General features: G+C 37.4%; 1 protein-coding gene across 7 annotated transcripts in view; it reads right to left on the reverse strand.

The window, feature by feature from the left end:
* Nucleotides 1–1420: 1420 nt before the first annotated feature.
* The window catches only part of LOC127419946 (extracellular sulfatase Sulf-2-like), a 292694-nt gene continuing 269183 nt past the window's right edge, over nucleotides 1421–24931 (reverse strand). For 5 of the 7 annotated variants that reach the window (XM_051661796.1, XM_051661795.1, XM_051661799.1 and 2 more), the window contains 11 exons: nucleotides 24760–24816; nucleotides 24473–24605; nucleotides 16939–17170; nucleotides 14435–14672; nucleotides 14099–14195; nucleotides 13288–13382; nucleotides 12868–12930; nucleotides 12309–12478; nucleotides 12074–12216; nucleotides 10719–10842; nucleotides 1421–4458 (listed from right to left, as the gene is read on the reverse strand). In XM_051661796.1, the coding sequence (XP_051517756.1) occupies nucleotides 3794–4458; nucleotides 10719–10842; nucleotides 12074–12216; nucleotides 12309–12478; nucleotides 12868–12930; nucleotides 13288–13382; nucleotides 14099–14195; nucleotides 14435–14672; nucleotides 16939–17170; nucleotides 24473–24605; nucleotides 24760–24816 (2017 nt within the window). In that variant the 3' untranslated portion in view covers nucleotides 1421–3793. Of the gene's footprint in view, nucleotides 4459–6715; nucleotides 6770–9634; nucleotides 9669–10718; nucleotides 10843–12073; nucleotides 12217–12308; nucleotides 12479–12867; nucleotides 12931–13287; nucleotides 13383–14098; nucleotides 14196–14434; nucleotides 14673–16938; nucleotides 17171–24472; nucleotides 24606–24759; nucleotides 24817–24931 lie in introns of all 7 variants that reach the window. The other 2 variants (XM_051661800.1, XM_051661801.1) reach the window with 2 other exon arrangements.

A 24931-nucleotide genomic window follows, 5' to 3' on the forward strand; every position in this document is an offset into this window, starting at 1 on the left:
AGCACCTTTTCTAGTTGTTGGGTGAACTATCCCTTTAATAATGATTTAAGATAACACTGACTCAATAAAATGGAGAGTAATCCCATCTGTTGGTGAGTCAATGAAATACAAGCAGGCCGCTCAAATATGAACATCATGGTTCTTTTTCTTAAGTAGATGCTAAAATCATTTGGTGTGTAGTGCAATTTTTGGTCCACAGCAGAGAGAATATTTTTATTTATTTATTTTTTGTTGTTGTTTTTTTTAATATCACTAAAACACTGATTAAAGAGGATATCACATGTTGTGTGGTATGACTACATTAAGGTATTATAACGACATCAATATTAATAATAATAATAATAATAAAACATAATTTCAAAATAATAATTATCATCATTTGAAAATATAAAAATAGTTTTGAGATATATATATTTTTTAAATCAGTAATATATTTCCCATAAAGTTATGTATTTTATTGTAGTATTATAATGTAAAAGTAATACATGAAAATTTCCAGAAACTGACCAATTACTTGTGGCATGAGAAATGTAAAAAAGGGCAGATTGTTGTTATATTATAAATAACCACTCTTTCTCACACCATATCTATCTATCTATCTATCTATCTATCTATCTATCTAAAAAAAGATGAGTTATAGAGCGCATAACTTGGGCATTCAACACTTTATTCACAAAGTAATGAGCACTATCAAATGTTCACTGGTTAACCACAACCAAAATATAGGTATGATAAATCTATAGAACTGAACAAGACTTTATGTTAAAACCATCTCATCTCTTAAAATTCTGTCAAAAACAGCCATTCCTGTGAAAGTGCCAAATGAAAAAGTCTCTCTCTCTCTCTCTCTCTCTCTCTCTCTCTCTCTCTCTCTTTCTCTCTTTCTTTCTTTCGGACTTCTCTCCAAAAAAACATACACAATCCCAGACAAAACTGTTTTTAGTACAGCCATGAGTGTTGGGAGGGAGGGTGATGTATAACTGATATGAAACAAAAGAATAGGGACTCAGATTGACATTGCCTCTATATTGTCCTCAGTAAATAAACAATGTCCAAAAAAACAAAGAACTGTACTAATGAAGTATGCCAGAGTAAGTGGACTGATCTAGGATCAGATTACCTCTTGCAAATTAAAATCTCATTAATAATCATCTAAGAAACCAAACTGATCTCGAAACAGGTCTTAATTAAATACATTGGGAAGTTGGGTGAATAATTAAAGCAATGACAAAAACATCATAAAAAAAGAAAAGAAAAAAAAAAAAAAAGAATATAAGGATTGTTGAAAAAATACACTGCATAAATAAAGGAACCTGAAGCTAGAGTGATATCTTTATGCCTGGTGAATGGTTCAGTTTCAAATGTATCATAAAAAATATACTTTAACCATTTACATGAATTGAAAACACACATTAAAATACATACATCCATTTAATATAGTTGCTCTGATATTAGTAGCGTTGTGTATAGCAAAATGTCTTTAAGAACAAGCTAGGGTTACAAATATGACGGCATTATCAATACATCAAATCTTTATTTGTCGTGTGCTAGGGGGTCAACATACCACATTTTTTGTCAGCCAAACACAGATTATGGGATTGAATGACTGATTCATCAAAAGAAACTCATAGTACTGCAACAAGCAGCAAAGACACAAGATGTGCCACAATATTTACTATCCAAAAAAACAAAACAAACAAGTGTAAACCAAATGACTTTGTAACATACATCAGGAGCAACAATTGAAATCTGAAGCTCCATTCTCTCTCTCTCTCTCTCTCTCACACACACACACACACACACACACACACACACACACACACACACACACATGTTGGTGCGGCTATCCTTATGAGGACTCTCCATAGACATAATAATTTTTATACTGTACGAACTTTGTATTCTATCCCCTAACCTTAACCTTACCCCTAAACCTAACCCTCACAAAAAACTTTCTGCATTTTTACATTTTCAATAAAACATCATTTAGTATGATTTATGGGGACACTAGAAATGTCCTCATAAACCACATTTATAGCATAATACCCTTGTAATTACCAGTTTGTCTTCGCAAACCACCCAAACCCGCCCTCACACACACACACACACACACACAAACGCACACATGCACATATTTACCATTGACCAACAGTATTTTGAGGTGTTATTCAGTGAATTTGTAAGGCTGTATATGACAATGTCTCACAAAGGGAGTCGGGAGACACCTTCAAATAGAGACAAACGTTCAAGAGACACCAAGCAAGGTAGAAGCAGCCTTCAAGGACTATGGTGCAAACTATACACAACAACTCATTCTTTGTTATTCAACAAAGGTTTACTCTGTTTTTACTGCAATGAATATTAAGCCACCTTTTCACTGCATCTGACAAACCAGACAAAGATTGGAAGTCATACATTTCCAATGTAGAGTCACACAGAGACTGCGTGGAGTTCCATCCATCTGCGGATGTGGAATATTTGGATCCAATTTGAGCTTGGGATGCGTTGGAATATTTTAACTTGTGCGACTAGACCAAATGCAGTGTGTTCCATTTAAAACTATGACTGCGAAGTGAGAAATATATATATAAAAATATGTGTCCTAAACTTTATTCTAAATGCTTGATACTGCTGTAGAATGGACAGCTATGAATGTACAAGTCAGAAAAGAACATTTACATTGCAAATATATCACAAGTCATTTGTAATTAAATGTGTGAATAGATGTATACATGTGTCATTTATGAATTTGTACTTCCTTTGTTGAATAATTGTTTTTCTATTTATTATTATTAATTATCATAAAAACAACTGTAGTAACAGCAATAATATTAATAAAATACTGAGTGAATATTAATAAATTTAATTGAATTCTTCCATGTGCTAAAAAAAAGAATCACACACAATAATGTTATTCATGAGATCTTGGTCACAAACCCCGCACAAAACCAACCTTCCTAAGTTTCATTTAAATTTTTTGATACTTCTATTAGGGTTGTCGATTTTACACGTTGTGTGATTAATTATATAAAAATAACATTAAAAAAAGCATTAATAAAAAAAGTAATCATGCCCACTGGCCCATAAGTAAATTCCATAATAAAAGTATGTATTTTCCTACCATCGGAGCAATTTAAGTGTGAACTTTCTTTGTGCTTTTACGAATTCAAAGATGAAACTAATTTTAACTTGCCACAGCGTTCTAAAAACATGGTGTTTATGATGCTGAGTACCAGCGAGATCCAAAAGCGTCTGATATACACGTAGATAGATTTATTATTAATTAAATAATCGGCATATAATGAAAAAATCGATTGACAATCCGGGTGCTCTGGCAACGAGTTTTTCGAATACAATCTATTGCAACAGAACTGAAAGGTTATCACGACTGCCACTACTGGGCGAAATGCAACAGTATTAAGCGAGTGTCGGAGACAGTGAAAAGGTGGCTTAACCCCCCACCCTTTCCCAAATCCCACTTCGAAAAAAGACAAAAGAATAAAAACAAAGTGAGAATTCTTTCAAAGTTAAAAGATAAAAAGATGTGCTCTGTTCAAAGCCTAGTTGATCTCATGGCCAGTTTTGGGAAAATGGACTGACAGTAGCTGGGAAGTAGCTGGGAGTGTTGCAGCTCTTCTGAGGCCGGTTGTTAACAGAGGAAATGGAGCGAGGAGAAAAACAAACAGAAGGATTGTACGCTGGCATTAAACCTTCCATTTCTTCATTAAACTGAAAAATTATTTTCAGATGTCTGAAGAGGGAGGGAATAAGAAAGAGGAATGCTAAACGAGAGTCAAACCGTTGCCTCTAAAATATCATTGCAGTCACAGTGGGTGGAGCTTAACCTTCCTGTCCGTCTCCTGTTAGTAAGCTCCGCCTCTTCCTCCTCATCACTGTCCCTCCCCTCTGTCTCCAATCCTTCTTTTCGTCTGTCCCCTTTCAGCTCATTTAGGTGCTCGGGAGGAGCCACCTCCGACCGAACATGTGGCAGGGCATGTGTTGATGATGAAGAAGAAGAAGAAGAAGAAGAAGAAGAAGAAGAAGAAGAGGTACGTCCCCCCTGATTAAGCCCCAAAGCGCCTCTCAAAACCTCAGCGCCTGCCTCCTTCAACAAAAGAGCGGGTGTGGCCAGAGTGGTCAGGTAGATGGCTGAAGCGGAATGGCTGGAGGAGGACACCAGGGCATGGCCTCGTCCTGTCTCTCCATCCATTGGGCGGGGCGGAGAGTAGGGCTGGTTGTCATTGCTGAGGAGGGTGAACATGTGATCCACAGAGCGGCTGAAATGAGCCCAGTCTTCCAGGCTGAGGGTGAAGTTGAGTTTGAGATCATAGGCGTGCTCATCAAGTCTGTACAAAGGTTCAAGTTCTGACCAGTTCGACTCCCCAGGAAACAGGTCAGTGTCTTCCAGGACTTCCTCTTTCCAGGTCCTATCCTTCCCATCCTTCCCAAATTTGTCCTCTGTGAGACAAAAAAACACAAACACCCACGCAAAACGATGTTTAGTGAAAAAAAAAAAAAAAGAAAAAAAAAAGATGGTCAGTCAAAAGGCACTGAATAAAAAGTGGATACATCTACTGTATATATGGAGATAGATCAATGCTTGTGATTTCATATTAGAAGGGTTGTTCATTCGAACATGTTCTGCCATTATTTACTCACCCTCGTGTTGTTCCAAACCTGTATGACTTTTTTTCTTCCATGGAACACAAAAGGAGATGTATTTCACTTTCATTGTATTGAAAAAAAAGATGCAATGAAAGCGAATGTTAACATCAGTGTTAATCTTGTCAAGGAAATTGTGTTCGCTAAAACGGTTTTGATTAAAACATAATGCTGACAAAAATATGTAGAGAAAAAAAAATACATTTACATGGACACCAGAAAGCGGCTTATGGTGAGAAAACAGTTTATTTTTCGAGAAAGCAGCGTTCCAGTTTACACGCACTGTATAAGCAGTGTAGTCTTTACTCCCGTATACATGCGGCTCGGTCAGTAAGCAGTTTTTTCCACAGAAACGTAATTTCTCCACACCGCTTGTGTAAATAACAAACATGGTATCCGAGGAAGATTTCACTATTTTATTCTCTGTTGCGTCGCTTTATTTCCAGATATTCCAGAGTTGTTGCTGTGTTTGTTTCCTTTCTATCATGACCTGCAGAGGAATTCCGCTGCAATAGTGGGGTTTCCCTCTTACATAAAACTCTGGGATTCCCCCAGTGTACTTGAGCGCATAGTGAACATGAGGGACCATCGATATTTTACATTATTGTGTATAGGTATAGTTTATAGTGTATGTGCTTTTCACACTGTAGTCCAAGAAATGTTGAATTCTTTCCACTGTCTGACTTGTTGATAGGTTCCATCCTATGACTTTTGTTATTCAGTCCATGCACACTCTTCAAAAACCTGTTAGAATGCTGCTTATGTGTTGATATTAAGCCATGTTCTCGAGGAGAAACCCGGGTATGTTAAACCGCTTTCTCTTAATCCCTTAAACAGAGTAAGGAAACTGCCGTTTGTGTTTACATGATGTTTCAGAACGCCGCTTTCTGCAAAAACCCTGGAATAAACCGTTTTCTTAAGTGCATGTAAACGTGGTCACTGTTTTTTTTTCTTCTGTTCATGAATTGAGTCACCTGAGAATTGAACACCTGTACAATGAACTTTACTGAAGGGTAAATGACCTCACACAAACACATCATATGTGAGATTAATCAGCGATATCCTCAGCATAAACATAATATCACAATTTACAGACAATGAACAGGTGAACTTGAACCAAGTTATGCGCTAGTCAGCTAATTGTAACTTGCATTGTGAATACACTGTTTCATTAAAACATGCTACATGTAACGCAATATCCTAAACGTCTAAATGTGAGGAATTCATAACAGTGTAACTTCTAAAAAGTAGCTACTACTTTAGTATATTAATTTTATGATATTATTTCAAGAGCTCAGGTTTTCAGGACAATTAAACATATTAATTTTTAATATGTTTGATGCATATTTAAATAATTGTAAGTAGTTTATAATTTTCTTCAAAACGTTTGAACATTTGTGATTTATTTAATAAAAGTTTGGTCTGTTACAGTTTGATACATGTTTTTGTCATTTTGCACATTATCGTCAACTAAAGTATGTCCTTTTTGTCGACTAAAATAATGTGCTTTCAGTTTTACAAACTTAATATGACATTATGACAATATTAACTAACTTTAATTAAAGTTTCTTCAAAAGACAAAAATTATGTAAATGAACACTGGGAAACATTATTTTGGTGTCCACGGAAGACAGAAAGTCATACAGGATTGGAACAACATAAAGGTGAATAAATGATGACAGAATTTAAATTTTTGTGTGAACTTTCCCTTTAAATAAAAATAAATAAATAAATAAATAAATTAAAAGTAATTGATCATGATGGAAAAGGAGGGAAGAATGCAAATGTTTCAGGCATCGAGCATGACAATGATGAGGGGCAAGTGGTGGAAATTTTCCCTGCCTTTCCGGGCAGTTTCCATGCAAATAGACAGCGAGGAAAACAACTGCCTCTACAACCTAATACTGTATCATGCATGCCAGGCAGAATTAAATGAATTCAAGAGAGAGAGGAAATTAAAGAGACAGCGAGAGAGAACGGTGAGTCTGACAAGGCGGTGGCTTGGTGGCATTGTATCCTATGGACGAGAAGCAGAATTATTATCCAAACTCACAGCGATTTGGAGACAGGCTTCCTCACTTTAGGCCATTTCCGGCGCTGAAACTGCCTAATGCGACAAGCAATGATTAGACAAACTGTTACCCAGCCCCCAAACTGAAGCATGTGATAGACACGGAGCCATTCAGAGAACTCAAAGGCTTTCACATACACACAACAGCACCCATGGCTGAATACATGCAAGAGGAAGAGAGAGAGAGAGAGAGAGAGAGAGAGAGAGAGAGAGAGAGAGAGAGAAAACAAGAGACACAAAGACACACACAGAGAGAAGGGGGCACTAGAGCTCTTCATAAGAGTGCAATATCTGAAGGAGAAGACATCTAGCTTGTCAAGGAAGTAAATGGGAGCTTAAATGCTTGCAGATTAGCCCACAAATTGGTTGGGTTTGTCATAAAATTTGTATCTCTGACAGGTTTCTTCTTACAAAAGGTAAATAATTAGAAAATGATTAGGTAAATTATTATAAAAAGGTAAATAATGTAAAGATCATGTACATTTATTATATCAAAAGTATTGTTTTACATTTAGAAAAAAAATGTTTTCTACAGGATAATTACATTTTGTTGTTGAAATAAATAGTTCTCATAAGGCTTCTTGCTGAATATTTGAATTGTCTAGTGTAATTAACCTATTTCAATGGCAGACTGATGTTTGGGATGAACAACTTGCTCTGTGGAGTCTGACAGTGTTAGTCTAGTATTCAGTTTCAATTTCCCATTCTTAATCTTAAAGGAATGTTCCAGGCTAAATGCAAGTTAAGCTCTATGGACAACATCTGTGGCATGCTGATGATTCCAACAGTGTATTTTTGACTCACCTTTCAGTTCATAAAAACAAGCAAAAATCATGTTTACAGTAAGACTTGAGCAATGGTAGTCTCTCAAAAATAGTTTTTATTTTATTTATAAAAATGTCTATTTTTAAGATTTACGCATTTTAAATGTGACAAATTTCCTGAATTAAGCAATCTTTAAATAGTGTATATATTATGAATTCAGAATAAATGAGTATTAAATGTGTATAAGTATTTAATAAAAATAAAATAAAAATGAGGAGAATTAACTTTAAAAACTTACTGTGTTTAAAATTTATACATTTTAAACAATACAGCTCGGTAAATGGCAAAGCAACTACATTTGCTTTGCCATTAATTTAACACATTTTATTCTTAGCAAAGTTAAGCATATTTACATAAATCTAATTTATGCCATTTGCTTAAATATTGCTTTTGCCAGGAATACTTAAAAAAAAAAAAAAAAAATGTATGTATGTGGCAAGGCATTGTACTGTTATAAATGTTAAAATATACACCGTTTTGAAAGTATAGCCACAAGTCAAATTTTTCAGCTCGTCGTCATTATGTAGAGTCTGTGAGGGGGCGTTCAAATCAAACACGTTCTTGTGCTTAAAAAATCTAGATGCAGTGCAATGAATGAAACTGAACACACGTGTCTCAAGATACGTTTTTAAGTGGTTGAAGTTTTTTAAAACATGACACGTCATCTAAAAACACAGTGCTCCTCCGTCTAGCATATTTGTTACATGCCCCACAAAAATTATGTTGACAGTTATACACTAGCAAGTGAAGTGTATGGGGCAAGGCACTGCAATAAACATTAAAATATACAATATATAAAATATAAGTTTCGCAAGTATAGCCTCAAGTCCAAATTTCGAACTCCTGTCATGACTATGTAAAGTCTGTATGGGGGTTTCAGATCAAATGCTTTCTTGCGCTAAAAAAAGCTAGACGTAGTGCAATGAACAAAACAGATCACAGGTGCTTCAAGATGCGTTTTTAAAAGTTTGTATTTTTTTAACTTGACATGCTGTCTAAAAACAAGGCGCTCCTGTGCAAGGCGCTAAAAAACTGTGGTCAAAGATGTCCATTTAGCAAATTTTTTTACATGCCCCTAAAATTATGTTGACAGTAATACACTCGCAATGGAAGACTATGGGGCAAGGCACTGCAATGTATGTTAAAATATACACTGTTTCGCAAGTATAGCCACAATCAAAATTTTCAGCTCCTTTCATGACTATGTAAAGTCTGTAAAGGGGCGTTCAAATCGAGCACAATCTTGTGCTAAAAAAGCTAGATGCAGCGCAATGAATGAAACAGAACACAGGTGTCTCAAGATGCCTTTTTAAAAGTTGATGTTTTTTTTTACTTGACATGCCGTCTAAAAATGAGGCGCTCCAGCACAAGATGCTAAAAAAACAGCGATCAAAGATGTCCATTTAGCACATTCTTTACATCCCCCTTAAAAATTATGTTGACAGTAATACACTAGCAATGGAAGTCTATAGGGCAAGGCACTGCGATGTACGTTAAAATATACACTGTTTCACAAGTATAGCCACAAGTCCAATTTTTCAACTCAAATTTCCAACATGACTAGCTAAAGTCTTACAGGGGGCATTCAGACCAAACCCACAGGAATTACGTTGGTAACGTATAACTAGGAAGTTTATGCGCCTACACAAGTATTCCCACTAATAAAAGAAAACATTTTGACAACTTCACAGCTCAAACAACCCACAATTCTGTGCATAAGTAAAAATATGAGTTGCATATTTCAGCTTCTAATTCCTCCATAATGCCTTGCCCCATAGTGTATTACCATAAACACAATTTTCAATAGAGCTTAACTTGTTTTAAAAAATGGAACATTCCTTTAACTGCAAAAACTTTTCTGTATGACAATGAAGTCTTCTCCTTCATTTCACATTGACGAGTGAATTCCTGTGATGCCTTTAGGTGTGTGATATGCATCAGACTACTTAAACATTCACATTTAAGCTCCAATCTATCTACAACAGAGCTGCGGAAGTGGATTAGTATCTTCATTCCAAGTAATCTTTACAGTTGCCACCTAGTCTAAATGGGGTTAAATTCATTTGGCAGTGATACCTGTATTCATCAAAGCTGCTTCTCTCTTTACCTCCTGAAGAAAAGACAATATCATTAGTTAGAGATTGTAAAAACAATGTGATGTACAACCCCATTAATCCATACGAAAGCATCACCTGAAGGTCTACAAACTCTAGGCTTCTGTCCGAGGGTCATGTGGTTGGTCAAACCATGATATGCTACTTGCTATTGCTAGTCAGAGGCAGGCATTTTAGAGGAAGGAGACAATCTCATTCTAAAGAGTTTCTTATTGGACACAAATTTGTATGATATGCCCTTTTGAAAAAGGTGAGTCATTAATATGTTTGGTCCATTTTCCATTTGTGCTTTTAGGTGTTTTATCTGCTAAAAGAGAATTTTGTCAACATTTAGGAGTTGATTTCATGGGGTCTTTAAACAAATGTTTGTCAAATATGGGTAGAAAGTGGAAAATTCACTCGAATCATAAAAATTTTGTATTTAGTTGATGCAAGTCACAATGAATGTTTTTACTCTGTTCTTGCAATTATAATTAAGATGACCCTTTGAGATTGTAAGAACTGGCGAGTTCTTTCAACACAAGCTGTCCACTAGTTAAGTTTGAATTAATCAATGACTTAATCAGTTGATTTATATCACTGAAATGATCACATCTCCTGAAAAATGGATTTCAATCCTTGTTGAAAGCTTGGCTATGTGAACAAGGACTACATGTCAGATTCAATTTAGGACATTTTAACATCATAATATTTGGCTTTATCTTGCTCTACGGCATGCTGTGTGTCACAGCAGAACGTGTTTACCCTTCTGGACAGCAGCTCAGTAGGTGATGGTGTGAGCTTCTGTTTGCATAAAAAACAAGAGGACAGAAAGCAAGGCAGGGCCAGGGGTCAGGTGAGGATGATGATGATGAAGATGTAATATTCCCATGTCACTTGTCGGTCCTTACGGAGAGAAGTGTGTGTGTATGTGGCAACCACAGTATGTGAATGTATACACAATATAAGTGTGTATGAAGATTTTGTGTTTCCATACAAATGCATGGACATGTGTGTTGTGGAGGTGTGTTTATTTCAATGTAGAAATGTGAGTATGTGTGACTCACCCATCTCCAGGTTGCGTGTGCGGGGGTTACACTGCTTGTGGCCCTTACAGCCTCTGAGCTCCATGAGCTCAACATGCAGTTGATTAAGCACATACCGGTCCAGTGTATTGATTGCATTCACCAACTAAACATACAGAGAGAAAAAGAAAGATTTACCATAACAAAGTCTTAACGCTTCTGTGACACGTAAGATGTAATTTATATAACATGTTTTTGTTTTTTGATAACATTTGATAAGTCGTTTATTTATTAAAATGGAAAAATGTTTATACTTAAACCTTTACAGTTAGAATTGTGCATTAACATATTTAATGTTATAACACACTTAACCTCGTGCAACCCCGCATACACGTGCGTGGACGTTGTATTTTGGCTTTGCTATATGCAACACCTAATTCAAATTCATTTAAACCGATTGATCTCAGTTTGGGAGACTCTGTGCTGTCAGTAAAGGATTGGAGTCATGTGACAAAACAACATAGCGCTGATCACAGTGGAGTTTGTCTCTGGAAGAAATGCCAACAAAACTACATCTGGTAAGAAACCTAATTAAGTTTTTACATTGAAACCTGTTTGAGTCAAAAGATTAGAGTCTCTAGTTTCATCCGATATGCAGTTTTTTTAATTTGAGTGATTTATCACGAAACACCATGCTGCTAAACACAGTGTACACTTATGTGTACTTTAGCACATTTTTCCTTAAAAATCCTTGATTTACTGTTCATTATCACATTGAGGATTAATGGGTTCATCCAAAAGCTGAAAAAGGCTTTACATGGTGTTAGGGTGAAAATAAGGTTCTGAGACCAGTGCAGACAGACAGCACACTGGAGGTTAAGTCATTCACTAAATAGGGAGCAAAGAAGCATCCTATAGCTCTCTATGCAGTTAAGTACATTCAATCCAAACTTCCTATCAAAAGTTCAGTTTCAGGCTGCAGATGATGTTTGGACTACTCAACATGATTGGCAGACATGGGACAATGGTAATCAGTACTTAGATTCAGAATTTAAAATTGGATGATGCTGGCTTTTACTTAGAATCAGAATTAATTATGCAAATTTCTGATATAATGTCTGTAACATCTCCTGGAAACATATATATATATATAAAAAAAAATAAACAAAAAGACTTTCTATAGCTTGGTATTATTTAAAATTTCACAACTTTGTCCCGCTGTCCACATACAGTATATTTTGCATCAATTATTAGGAAAACTATTTGCTCTAGAATTAAAAAAAAAAATTAAAAAAAATGTGTGCTTGTTTATTAGGTGCTACTAGTTACAAATCAAAAAGGGAAATGGATAATACACACAGCAGTCGGGTCTCAGGAAGTTAAAAATGATCACTGACCTGATAAGGATCTGTGTTGATGTCAAAGTACTCCAGAAATCCAGTGGCAAATTCACAGAACAGGAAGTTGTGCGTATCATTAATTGTCCTCATGCACCAGTAGGTGTTGTTATTTGCACTGGTGCACGCACAAAATGGCCCCACTGTAAACAAACATAGAATAGAGAATGATAAATGAATGATAAGTCCAGTGCAGACTCAAAGATAGTTTTGTGAATGCGTTTGTGTGTCTCACATGTCCAGAACGGAGCGGTCTGCCAGTGTTGGTTGTCATGTGTGAAGCAGGTAAGGCCGGGCATGCTGCAGGTGTCATTGTTACGCAGACGCTTCAACAACTTCCTGAGTTTCTTCTTGCGCTTTTGTTCCAGCAATAACCAGGCCTTCTTATCCTTTTCCTGCCCTTTCCTTCAGAGAGAGAGAAAAATCAATAACATAATCATATAAACAGATGCTGCCTTTGTAAATGCATGAAAATGTGAAAAAAGGTCCTGCAATTTCACATGGTATCACAGGCTGTTAGGTGGTGCAGGAGAGACAAGAACAATAGGGGGCAGTTGTGTTTCATTCTTTGAACAAACTCTGATTGCTAATAGTTTAGCGTTCTATGCACCACATGGTGGATGTTGTGAGAAGCGTAACTATTGTATTTCAATTCTAAGAAGCCAGTCTTGCCCAATATTGTGCTTTTTTTGTGCGATAGGCTGCATGAAAGCCTGTGATAAAAAAGCACGCATTCAGAAGCCGCATCTGTTCACATACATACTTTATACACTAATATACAGACTGAAACCCACCTGAATGGATGGACACTTCCTGTTTTGTATTTTCTCAGTTTACTCTTGTATTTGGACTTGTAACTAAAGCACAAGAAAAATGAAAAAGACAGTTAATGATAGCCAACATTTATTATATATAATTAGCTTTAATTAACATGTATTTATTTATTATTATTATTGTTATTATTATTATTATTATTATTATTATTATTATATTTATTATGCTAATTATATATTAAAACATTAAATATTATGAATACACTATATTAAATATATGAATAATTATTAATTTATTAAAACGTAAATTGACTTGACGGAATAGTAATTCAGAGTTTTCCATTTGCTAATCCATTATAGCCAGTCAATATTTCATCTGACAAGCTTCCATGAGTTAAACAGAATGAATGTGAAGAGATAATTGACAGATGTCATTCTCACTAGTATTTGTTGCAGTCACATTCCTCAGGTCGTGCCTTTTTCAGGTGGCCTCTGACCTCACGCAGGTTCTTAATCTTCGTCTGGAGTGTTTCGATCTGGAAAAGGGGGGGCAGTGTAGATAATGACACAATGGTCTATCAGTGTCTGTGAGCTGTGAGAGTAAAATTACAGCAATAGTACATATAAAAAGGAAATTACGCATTACATTCTACTCACCCTCATGTCATTTCAAACCTGTATGAATTTCTTTCTTCCATGGAACCCAAAAGGAGGTATTTACCTGAATATCCAAGCTGCTATTTTCCATACAATGAAAGTGGGAAGCAGATTAATGTGTCATGCTCCAAAAAACATAAAAAAAAAAAAAAAAAAAAAACAAAACATAAAAGTAGTCCATTCTACTTATTTCAAGTCTTTTTTAATTTTTTTATTATATACTCAACAAGATAACTGTGTGAGGAACAGACCAAAATTTAAGTCAAACAGACATATGTTACGAACAGGCAGAAGTCTGTTTGACTTAAATTTTGGGCTGTTCCTCACACAGTTATCTTGTATGGTACTTTTATGGTACTTTTTGTCAATTTTGGAGCTTGAATGCTCCAAATTCCTATTCAGTTCCCAGCCACTTTCATTGTTATGGACAACAGCAGCTTAGACATTCTTTTTTTTTTTTTTTTCACAGAGGGAAAAATTAACATGACGGTTGGTACATGATGACAGAATTTCCTTTTTTTTTTCTATTTTTTCTTTTTTTTTTTTTTTTTGCTGCAGACTGTCCCTTTAAGAATGTGTGCAGTATATTTCATACTTCATGGTCGATATGGAGCTTGTGATCCTTCCATGCTTGCAGTGATTTGTACAGACCAACATCACATTTCACTGTTTCATTGGCCAAAATGAAACACCTGCAAATAGACATACACTCATGCTTACTTGGCTCTCTAAATGGGGACATACCTTCGACTTCTATTGTTTTTATATAAAGCTAATAATAATAATAACTGCAGATAAACTCACTTTTTCTGGCATTTTTTAAGAATTTCATGAAACAGTGTTTTTATTATATACAGTATGAATACATTTTCCAGTTGATGGAAAACATCCATGTATGTCTCCCAAATAGGTTTTGGTAGATCTAGCTCACCTGTGAGTGACTTTAATAGAGGAGGGCACACTCAGACTGTTACTGGTCAGGCTGACTGCAGTCGGTCCCATGCCACTGAACTCGCCCTCATCTGCTGTGTTCTGTCCGATGCTGAGGTTCCTAGGGCCTACGGATCTGTATTCATGATCCAAGTCCACTGCATACAGATCTTCCCCCATCTCAATGGAGACAGCACGGGTGTAGCGGTTCCTAGAGTAGTTCTTCAATGATTTCAGTTCTGTCAATCAAATGTGAAGTAGAGGGAGGTTTTACTAGTTACATCCAACAGAGGGCAGCAGAGGCACACAAAATAAGGACCCACTTTATATTAGGTGTCTTTAACTACTATGTACTTAAGCATTTGATGCAGTGTAGTTATTATGTACAACGAGTTGTTGCATTGATCTTACATTTAAAGTACCTGCATTTAATTGCATCTGTAGTTACACTGTTAAAGGGACAGTTTACCCCAACATAAAATTTCTCTCATCGTTTAGTCACCCTCATGCCATACCCGATGTGTATGACTTTCTTCTGCAGAACACAAACAACATTTTTTAGAAGAATATCTCAGCTCTGTAGGTCCATATAATGCAAATGAATGGTGGCCAGAAATCTGAAGGTCCAAAAAGCACATAAAAGCAGCATTAAAGTAATCCATAAAACTCCAGTGGTTTAATCCATGTCTTCAGAAGAGATATGATAAGTGTGGATGAGAAATGGAACAATATTTAAGTCCCTTTTACTATAAATCTCTAGGGCTGCCCCCGACCAAAGATTTTCCTAATCGACTAGTAGTCATTAGTTTAAGCCATTAGTCGACTGGTTGTAGCACGTTTATGATATTAATTTAATTACTTAAATATACACTACCATACAAATGTTTGGAGTCACTTGCCTGAAATGTTTCTCATGATCTTAAAAACCTTTTGATTTGAAGGCGTATGCTTAAATGTTTGAAATTAATTTTGTAGATAAAAATATAATTGTGCCAACATATTAATTTACTTAATTACAAAACTACAATTTTATAAAAAAAAAAAAAAAAAAAAAAAAAAAGTTTTTGAAATAGATGACTTGGACCGAATAATTAAGAAAAGCAGCCACTAAGTGCCCAGCATATAGATGGGAACTCCTTCAATATTGTTTAAAAAGCATCCCAGGGTGATACCTCAAGAAGGTATCAAAAAATGGTTGAAAAAATGCCAAGAGTACATTTCTGCAAAATCTAGGCAAAGTGTGGCCACTTTGAAGATGCTAAAATATATTTTAGTCACATATATTTTAAAAATATTTTTTTAGTCACAACATAATTCCCATATTTCCATTTCTATTATTCTATAGTTGTGATGACTTTACTATTATTCTAAAATGTGAAAAAATAAAATAAAATAAAGAATGAGTAAGTGACCCTAAACTTTTGAATGGTAGTATATATATATTTGGGGGGACGTCAGAAAATGGTTTGAGTTCCAGGGCTGATAAAGAATGTTATAAGTAATTTTCCGTCTGCATGTTTAGATGGATACTTGCCTGACGGTAAATGGAAAGGGGTTTTACTTCAACGTTCGTGGTGTTCGACGGTGTTCGTCATTTTTATGTGTTTTTTTCTGCGACCAACCGACAAATCAAAACTTTGTCGACCAAAACTCTTCTCATCGACTAACATTTGGTCGACTATTAAAGGGCAACCCTATAAATCACCATTTCACTTTCACATCTGAAAGTAAAAGTGGAGATTTGTAGTAAAAAAAGGACTTAAATATTGACCTGTTTCTCTCCCACGCCTATCAAATTGCTTCTGAAGGTATGGATTTATAGATTATAGATTACATTTATGCTGCCTTTATGTGCTTTTTGGACCTTCATATTTCTGGACACCATTCATTTTCATTAAAAGGAACTACAGAGTTGAGATATTCTTCTAAGAATCTTTATTTGTGTTCTGCAGAAGAAAGTCATACACATCTGGGATGGCATGAGGGAGAAAATTATGAGAGAAATTTAATTTTAGGTTAAACTTTCCTTTAACATTGCCCCTAACCCAAAACCTAACCCTAACCCAACCTCACCCTAAACCCTAATCCTTACCCCTAACCTATCCATTACTCTTAAACTTACCTGTACCTCAACCTCAGCAGTAGCAAATGTACATTTTGTGAGAATTTTGCAGAACAACATGTACTTAAACTATATGTACATTGTATTTTATGTATTTTAATGTTAGTACACAATAGTTAAAGACACCTTATGTAAAGTGGGACCCAGAAAAATTCCAAAGAATTTGCAGGAATTATTTAAAACTAAATATTTGCTAGGTTATGTCTAAAGATCAGTTAAATTTCATGTTATGGTACCCTGCAAAGCTTCTTGAAACCAGTGACCTTCATAGGTACCTTCATTGACTAATAGGGCAGTGAGGAGCTATCAGACACAGCCATTGTGTTTTAAGGACTTGTTGCTGAGTGTGTTTTTAGCTGTGCAGGACGTCTGGTTCTACTCACTCTTTTTGGAGAACAGTTTACTCTTTGAGTATGTGCCAAGTCTGTACGTTTTGGGCTCACAGTTGCAGCCTTGGGGCTCAGAGTTCACACTGACATCAACGCTCATGCTCTGAAGGTACATCTGTGATTTTATGCTGGTTAAAGACGGCTTGCTCACGGTGGACAGACTGGCCATTCCTTTGCATTTAGATAATCTCAGCTTCCCTGTGGCATCTTCCACACACTGCCACTTCTGCAGAGACACAGAGAGATCTTCATGTATTTTCACTCTTAAAGATGACTCAAAGTATCTTGGTACCAACAAGTAAAAAAGACAGATTCCTTGACATAACTAAAGGCAATTGAGCATAATCTTACAAATTCTTATAAAACACACATGGGTGTTTATTTAACTTCGAGCAATTTGATGTCCCAGGAGTTGATTTACATTAAACAAGCAAATTTCAACTTTTTTTCCTTTGGTAACACTTTACAATAAGGTTCCATTCACTAACGTTGTTAATGCATTAAGTATCATGAACTAACAATTGAACAATATAATATTAAAACATTTATTCATCTTTGTTAATGTTAGTTAATAGAAATGCAATTGTTCATTGTTAGTTCATGTTATAGTGCATTAAATAATGTTAACATTTACCATTTTTAATAATAATAATAAAAAAATGCATTAGTTTATGTTGAAATTACATTAACCATGATTAATAAATGCTGTAAAAGTATTGTTCATTGTTAGTTCATGTTAAACCTTTTTGTAAATTGTTACCTTTTCTTTAGTTATGTGAAGGTCACATTAGAAAGTGTTTTTTTTTTTTTTTTTTTTTTTTACCAGGCATTCATCATTTATTTTTGGTACTTTTCAAATGCCCTCTAAAGACTGTAATGTTTTAGCCTTGTCCCAGACCCAGACTTTCAATATTAAAGTATGAAAATCTAAAAAAAAATAAATAAATAAATAAACAAATACAAATTATTATGTTTAAAACTATGATGACTGAAACAAAGTGTTAATTGAGAATAAACCATTTCAATGTTTATTGTGTGAAAATTATTGTATTTTAAGATAGTGTACTCGTTTACCATGTCAACTAAAAAGTGTCAGTGAAGAGCATGCTGGAGAGACGAAATATGACTGATGCGTGAAAAAAACAATCTGGGTAAATATCACTATTTTATTGGGTGTAATTTCCAATCAAGCTGTAATCTTGCCAAATTATGTACAACGTGTGAAAATATTATGCTGTTTTGTGCATTTAGGATACATAAAATGTTAGCTATGAAATTAGCAAGATTTCACCACAGAATTCTAATAAACACAATACAGAATTTGAGATGTGCTGGAAATAACAATGTGGTGGGGAAAAAATGACAAAAAACAACATTATTCTCCTGTGATGCATGTATTTACACTTATATACTGTACATGTGATGCATGTATATAAATGAAAACAAATAGTGAGAGTGTGAAATATGTTTTAATAAGATTTTGCTTTCTAGAAGTCCACAGGGCTAAAAGTTGAAGAAACACCCACATACACACTTTCCTCTGTAACTGTATTTGTGACTAAACTGTACTTGACAGCATCTGCTCGTTGACGCCCCAAACCCCCATTACCCTTTCAACTCAGATAACAAGTATGTGTGTTTGTTACTGTGTGCATGTCTGTGTGTTTATACAGCACAATTAAAAGGTGAGAATTATCCCCCTGCCCTGTGTCTGCGCTCTAACTCATCTGTAATTATCACAAGATCACAAATCCACCTCGTTAAAAGCCTTGTTAATGAGGAACATACGTTTTATTTTGTTCCTTCGACCATTAGGGTCGTTAACTTCATGCCTCATGCATCGAGACCCTAATACCCACAATCATCATGGCCATGACCACTGCGTGATGACGTAGCTTCCTCTATAAAAGTGAGAGGGAAACACGCAGAAATCCTCTTATCACTTCTCGCCTTGCATCAGTGACTAGAGGATGTTTAAACACTTTAAGTTCTGCTTATTAGCCTTGTGACTGAGGTCAGAACTTCGGTTTGCCGTCCTGCAAAGGCTGCAGCACTTCTATACAGTGATTGTTGTTGATCGTGACAGTACCCTATTTTTTTCGCCTATTATCCCAGAATAAATAAAAAAAGCAGGACTGTTTGACCGTGACATGTTTTCTTTGTTATTTGAGGTAAGAGACAATTTGTTACCTTGTGCTACTGCGGGTTTGGTATGCCACCACTTCCAGCCAATTTGTTTATATTCTGAACTCACACTGGGCTGGGAGGGATTTTTTCTATGAAGCATTTAAATGCGGCTTGCAGGCGACCGCCCTTCTGTGGTGATATTTAGTATAGAAGTGTGAGTGATTATACATTTTTTTTATATTTCTTATCCCTAAATCAACAAAGTGTGTGTTATTTAGGTTACAAAAAAAAAAAAAAAAAAAGAAAAAGAGTGATTGCTCTCCTTGTTTTCTATTTTCTTCAGATAAACTTTAATTGAAAGCACACACACACACACACACACACACACACACACACAAAAAAGAAATGGTAGTGCTTTGCACCCAGTGTGACGCACCCATGGATGCAAATGACGGCCATAACAGGTGCATTCGGTGCCTTGGCCTTGAGCACTTACAAGAGGCTTTTACTGTTCCCTGCCCCAGCTGTATGGTAATGTCTGCTGAAACCAGCCAGTCTTGGCTTGATGGCTTATTACAGGATTTGCCTCCTTCAGGAATGCCCCAAAATCTAAATAAGGCCACTAAGAAATGCAAGAGAACAGTAGACACTGATGCTCAACCTTGTAAATTGAGCAAGGCCAACAGGGAGGAAAGCATCTCTAACCAGATAACGGAGCTTTGTTCAACCGTGGAACAGCTCAAAGGTTTGGTGGAGTCTTTTGCAAGTGGCAGGTCAGCTGTTGTAGAGCCTAATCCAAGAGGTGGTAAGCCTGCTGAAGACCACTGTACTGCTCAAGATGATGCAGAAGACATGGATGCACTTTCCATGGCTGCCTCTAATTCAGACTTTGGTCCTGATGAGTATAGCCAGGGTTCAGATGGCAGGTCTATGCAAGATTCAGTCTCCCTGGAGGGGTCAGCAGAGAGCACAGTCTCATTCAAATCTATTTTGCAGGCTGCCCTTGCACGATTAGGCTGTGATGAGCCAAAATGTTTGGCTAAAGAAACCTCTAGGTTTCACAGACGGCTCCTCAAGAACCACAGTTTAGCATGCCAGCATCTGAAGACTACCTTGCTGAATTACAGAAGTGCTGGACTAACCCTAATTCCCAGCATGTGCCTTTTGACTGCCTGACTTTTGCAGCAATGTCAGGAGCCGCTGATCATGGGTTGGATCGTATGCCACCAGTAGAGCCTGCAATCACTATGATGGTGGTTCCTTCTCAGCAGGCAGTAAGACTTGAAGCATGTTGCCCTAGTCTACAGTGTAGAACAACTGATGAACTCCTGTGTAAATCATACAATGCAGCAGCTAGTGTTGCTCGCATTGGGAACTCATTGTCTTGGTTGCTCTTGGCACAGTCACAGTTGTTACAGGACTCAGGGGCAGACACTAAAATGAGTGATGCCTCTCTTCGTGCTTTTGCTTTCATGTCTCGTAAACTTGAGCGTTTGATGTCTCTTCTAACTGTGACCCGATGCCAGGTTTTTTTGGCACAGTCCCCTTTACCAGATACAACCAAAAAGGCTATATGAGACCTAGCTGTGGTCCTGTGAACAGTATTTACGGAGGAAGCTAAACAGTCCTTAGAGAGGTCGGTCGAGGCCCATAGGTACGGGGAGCAGCAACTGCCTTCCCTTCGTCAGCCACAGTCTCGATGGCCACATATGCTGCCTTGTGGTCGTGCTCAACATTTTCCTTGACCAAGGTTACCTACCAGCAAAGGCAGCCCAACAACAGCGGGACAGTATAACTATCCCATGGGACCCCCTCCTGTGCACCACACCAGGGGACAGCATGTTGAGCGGCATCTCCCCAGGCCTTCAAAAAATCCCACCCACCGAGCCTGAAACGATTGGCCCGGGGGTGGGAAAATATGGCCGAGAACATCTGGCCAACTGGATGACCCTAACAAAAGACCAGTGGGTTCACAGTTTCAAAGGGTTATCGCCTCCAGTTCCATCAACGGCCCCCAACATTTTCCGGTCTTTGACAGACCAGAGTAAAAGTCCCAGTTCAGTCAAGGGCTCTAGCTCAGGAGATTATATCTCTTTTCAAGAAAAGAGCCATATCAATGGTTCCACACTCCGAACAGCATGGTGGGTTCTACTCTCTGTATTTCCTAATTTACAAAAAAGATGGGCCATTAAGGCCCATCCTGGATCTGAGGGGTTTGATTTCCTATCTGAAGAAATACCATTTCAGGATGCTATGAACATCAGACATCCTACATACCATCAGGCCGGGAGATTGGTTCACGGCAATAAAACCTGAAGGATGCATATTTTCATATTCCCATCCACCCCCAGCATTGCCCATACTTATGGTTCACATACCAAGGTCAAGCATTTCAATTAAATGTTCTTCTATTTGGCCTCTCTCTGGCCCCACTGATCTTCACACAGTGTATGAGTGCAGTGATCACTCCGCTACGTCTCCAGATGATCAGGATACTACCATATCTGGTCGACTGGCTAATATGCACTCCATCTTATGCAACAGCTCAATCTTACACAGAGATTGTGCTAAAGCACATATCAAGCTTGGGTGAACTATGCCAAAAGTCAGCTGGTCCCAACTCAGACCATCACTTACATTGGAATTCATCTAGATTCATGCCAAATGTTTGCCTCACTGCCACATGTTCGGGCAGCCAGCATAAAGAGAACTCTTCATCAGTTCCAACTGAACGTAATGGTCAAGATGAAGACATTTCAGAGGCTGACTGGATTGATGGTAGCAGCTTCTCTAGTCATTCCTTTGGGCCTCTTGATGGTCAGACCAATCCAAGTGTGTGTCAATAATTTCAGACTGCATCCAAAATGGGACCGCCACAAGAAAATCCGAGTGACACGGCATTTCCAGTTACTGCTCCACCCATGACGGAAGTTGAGTTTTATAATCAAAGGGGTCAAACTGGGAGACATCCCTGTTTCCACAAAGTAGTGAAGACAGATGCCTTTCACTGTCCAGGGCCGATCCACATGAGGTTGCATACTCCTGGGAAGCTTTGAGAGGTATTCTGTCAGAAATTTGTCCAGCAGAAACTTGGGCATCTCCATACACCTTTGCTAGATTCTATAGGGTCAACATTGTGGCAACATCCAGTGTGGGGTCATTTGTTTTGTCAACGGACCACACCAGCACTGATGACTAGGTCCCTCAAGACGTGGTGGGCATTAGTCATCCGTAAGTTAACCCTAATGGTCGAAGGAACAAAATAAAATGAAGGTTACAAATGTAACCACGGTTACATCCGGAGTCCGGATGACCATTAGGGGACATGGTCTCTTGGGACCCTTGGCGAGAAGGGTTCTGAGGATTTCTGTGTGTTTCCCTCTCACTTTTAAAGAGGAAGCTACGTCATCAAACAGAGGTCATGGCCATGACAATTGTGGGTATTAGAGTCTCGATGCATGAGGCAGGAATGATACCTCATTCATAAGTTAACGACCCTAATGTTCATCCAGAACTCATGAAACTGTGGTTTCATTTGTAACCTTCATTACACTACTCTCATCAGAACACCAGGGGTTCTACCCCTATTAGTGTATTAAAAAGAGAAAAGAGAGAAAGAGATTTCTGCTACACATTAGGATTGGTGTGGCCTAGATCTGGCTGTTAACTGAAATTATATAGGTTTAACCACACATATGATGTAGGTTCAAATCCATGAGCTATCACCATTATGCTCTAGAGAATTGTCCCTGTAATAAGTGTACTGCAAGTTATTTTTGTTTAAAATTATACTATGATATATGAGTGAATATGTATGTAGTTTGTCGACACGGATAGTCCATGTCTTTGCGTGTCATTGGCGCATGAATCTGCCATTAACTGTAGTAAAGAGTATCACAAAGGAATCGTGTGGTATGCGTTGAACACATCCATCTAGGCTCGCTGTAAAAAGAGTATACTTTGAAAAGCTGAGCGCTTAACCTTGTGCAGAGACAGAACACGAAGTATAAACCGAGCCTTTCATTAAAATACAAAAATATGATAATGTGTCAGTATAGATAATGATAATGTACAGATACTGTACAGTATGTATCTGTTATGAGTAGGGTTTGGGGTTGTCCTTTTTTGGAAAAACAATTCACAAATAAATCATAATTCTAAAAATGCAAAAAGTGTTCCCTAAATAAACAAAACATGTTCTTGTGTTAAAAAATGCCAGATCCAGAGCAACAAATGGAACAGAATGTAGAGGTCTCGATACACATTTTTAAAGCTGATGCTCTTTTAACTTTACACAGTTTCTTAAAAACTAATGTGTGTGACACAAATCTCGTCATCAGCAGAGTGCTCGAGCACTGAATGCACGCAGCCCAATTTTTTTAACCACGCGTCTTTGAATGCGCAGGTTGCGCAGTTATTTGCACTAATTAGTGGGTCCATTAGGTGGCAACACTCACATTTGAGCTGTTGCTGTCATGAAGAAGTGCTAGAAGTAATTGCAAATAAACATCAGGAGATGAAGGTAAAAACAACATGTCAAGAGCGCTTGTGTGGGGAGGTCTGGAAATACCTGCATTTGTATAATTTGAGTCTGAAGGAATATAAAGACATCTTGAAGGGTCTAAACTCCTAAAGAGAAATAGTCCAGTATCTCATAGCAGCCGTTGCGTGCATGCGCCAACCACCTGTAAATACGCGCACAGTCATATTGAGTATACTTTGACAGGTTCGTGTTCAACTGTACGCAGACACTGAGCATTTGCGTCAAATTGGACTTTAATGGGGTCAGTGCGTCGCGGAAAACTATAGAAAAACTATTTAAAAGATAGCATAGCTAAATACAACAATGCGTTCTGCCATTTTTAGGCCACTGTGCTAACAATCAACCATGCGATTACCTAATCAGCCAATCGTGTGGCAGCAGTGCAGTGCATAAAATCATGCAGCTATGGGTCAGGAGCTTCAGTTAATGTTCATGTCAACCATCAGAATGGGGAAAAATGTGATCTCCGTGATTTTGACTGTGGCATGATTGTTGGTGCCAGATGGGCTGGTTTGAGTATTTCTGTAACTACTGATCTCCTGGGATTTTCACACACAACAGTCTTTAGAGTTTACACCGAATGGTGTCAAAAACAAAAAACATCCAGTGAGCGGCAGTTCTGTGGATGGAAACGCCTTGTTGATGAGAAAGGTCAATAGAGAATGGCCTGACTGGTTCGAATTGACAAAGTCTACGGTAACTCAGATAACCGCTCTGTACAATTGTGGTGAGAATAATAATCTCAGAATGCTATTCTGAGATGCGGGTTGGCGCTGTTTTGCTAGCACGAGGGGGACCAACACAACATTAGGCAGGTGATTTTAACATTGTGGCTGATCGGTGTATGTGTTGTTGTACCTGACCGATCTGTTCACATGGCGTCTGGTACTCAGCACGCTGGCACAAGTCTTTCACACGCTGGTATTTGGGCAGGTAGTTCTCCTCCTCGGCCATATTCTTCTCATCATTCAACACTTTATGCAGCAGTTTCCTGTCACCAGAGAAGAAAATAAAACTTTCATGTATTCTGAATAAACAAACGCTGATCTTTCACACCAAAAACCCAGAGCTCACAGGTTGTTTTCACAAATACACACACACACACACACACACACACACACACACACACATTTGTGCTGACTCACCCTCTCTCCACCAGGAACGAGTCTCTCCACACTTTTCCTTTCTTGTTGAACTGGAACCTGCAATTAGGAGAGATGGATGGAAATTGATCTACTGGCTTTGTTACTGATCACATGGAATGGCAAATTGGCCTGAAATTGGTCGTATCTCAGTGCACTCTATGATTGCCCTCAA

The sequence above is a fragment of the Myxocyprinus asiaticus genome, chromosome 29, assembly GCF_019703515.2.
Source record: "Myxocyprinus asiaticus isolate MX2 ecotype Aquarium Trade chromosome 29, UBuf_Myxa_2, whole genome shotgun sequence".
Lineage (NCBI taxonomy): Eukaryota > Metazoa > Chordata > Actinopteri > Cypriniformes > Catostomidae > Myxocyprinus > Myxocyprinus asiaticus.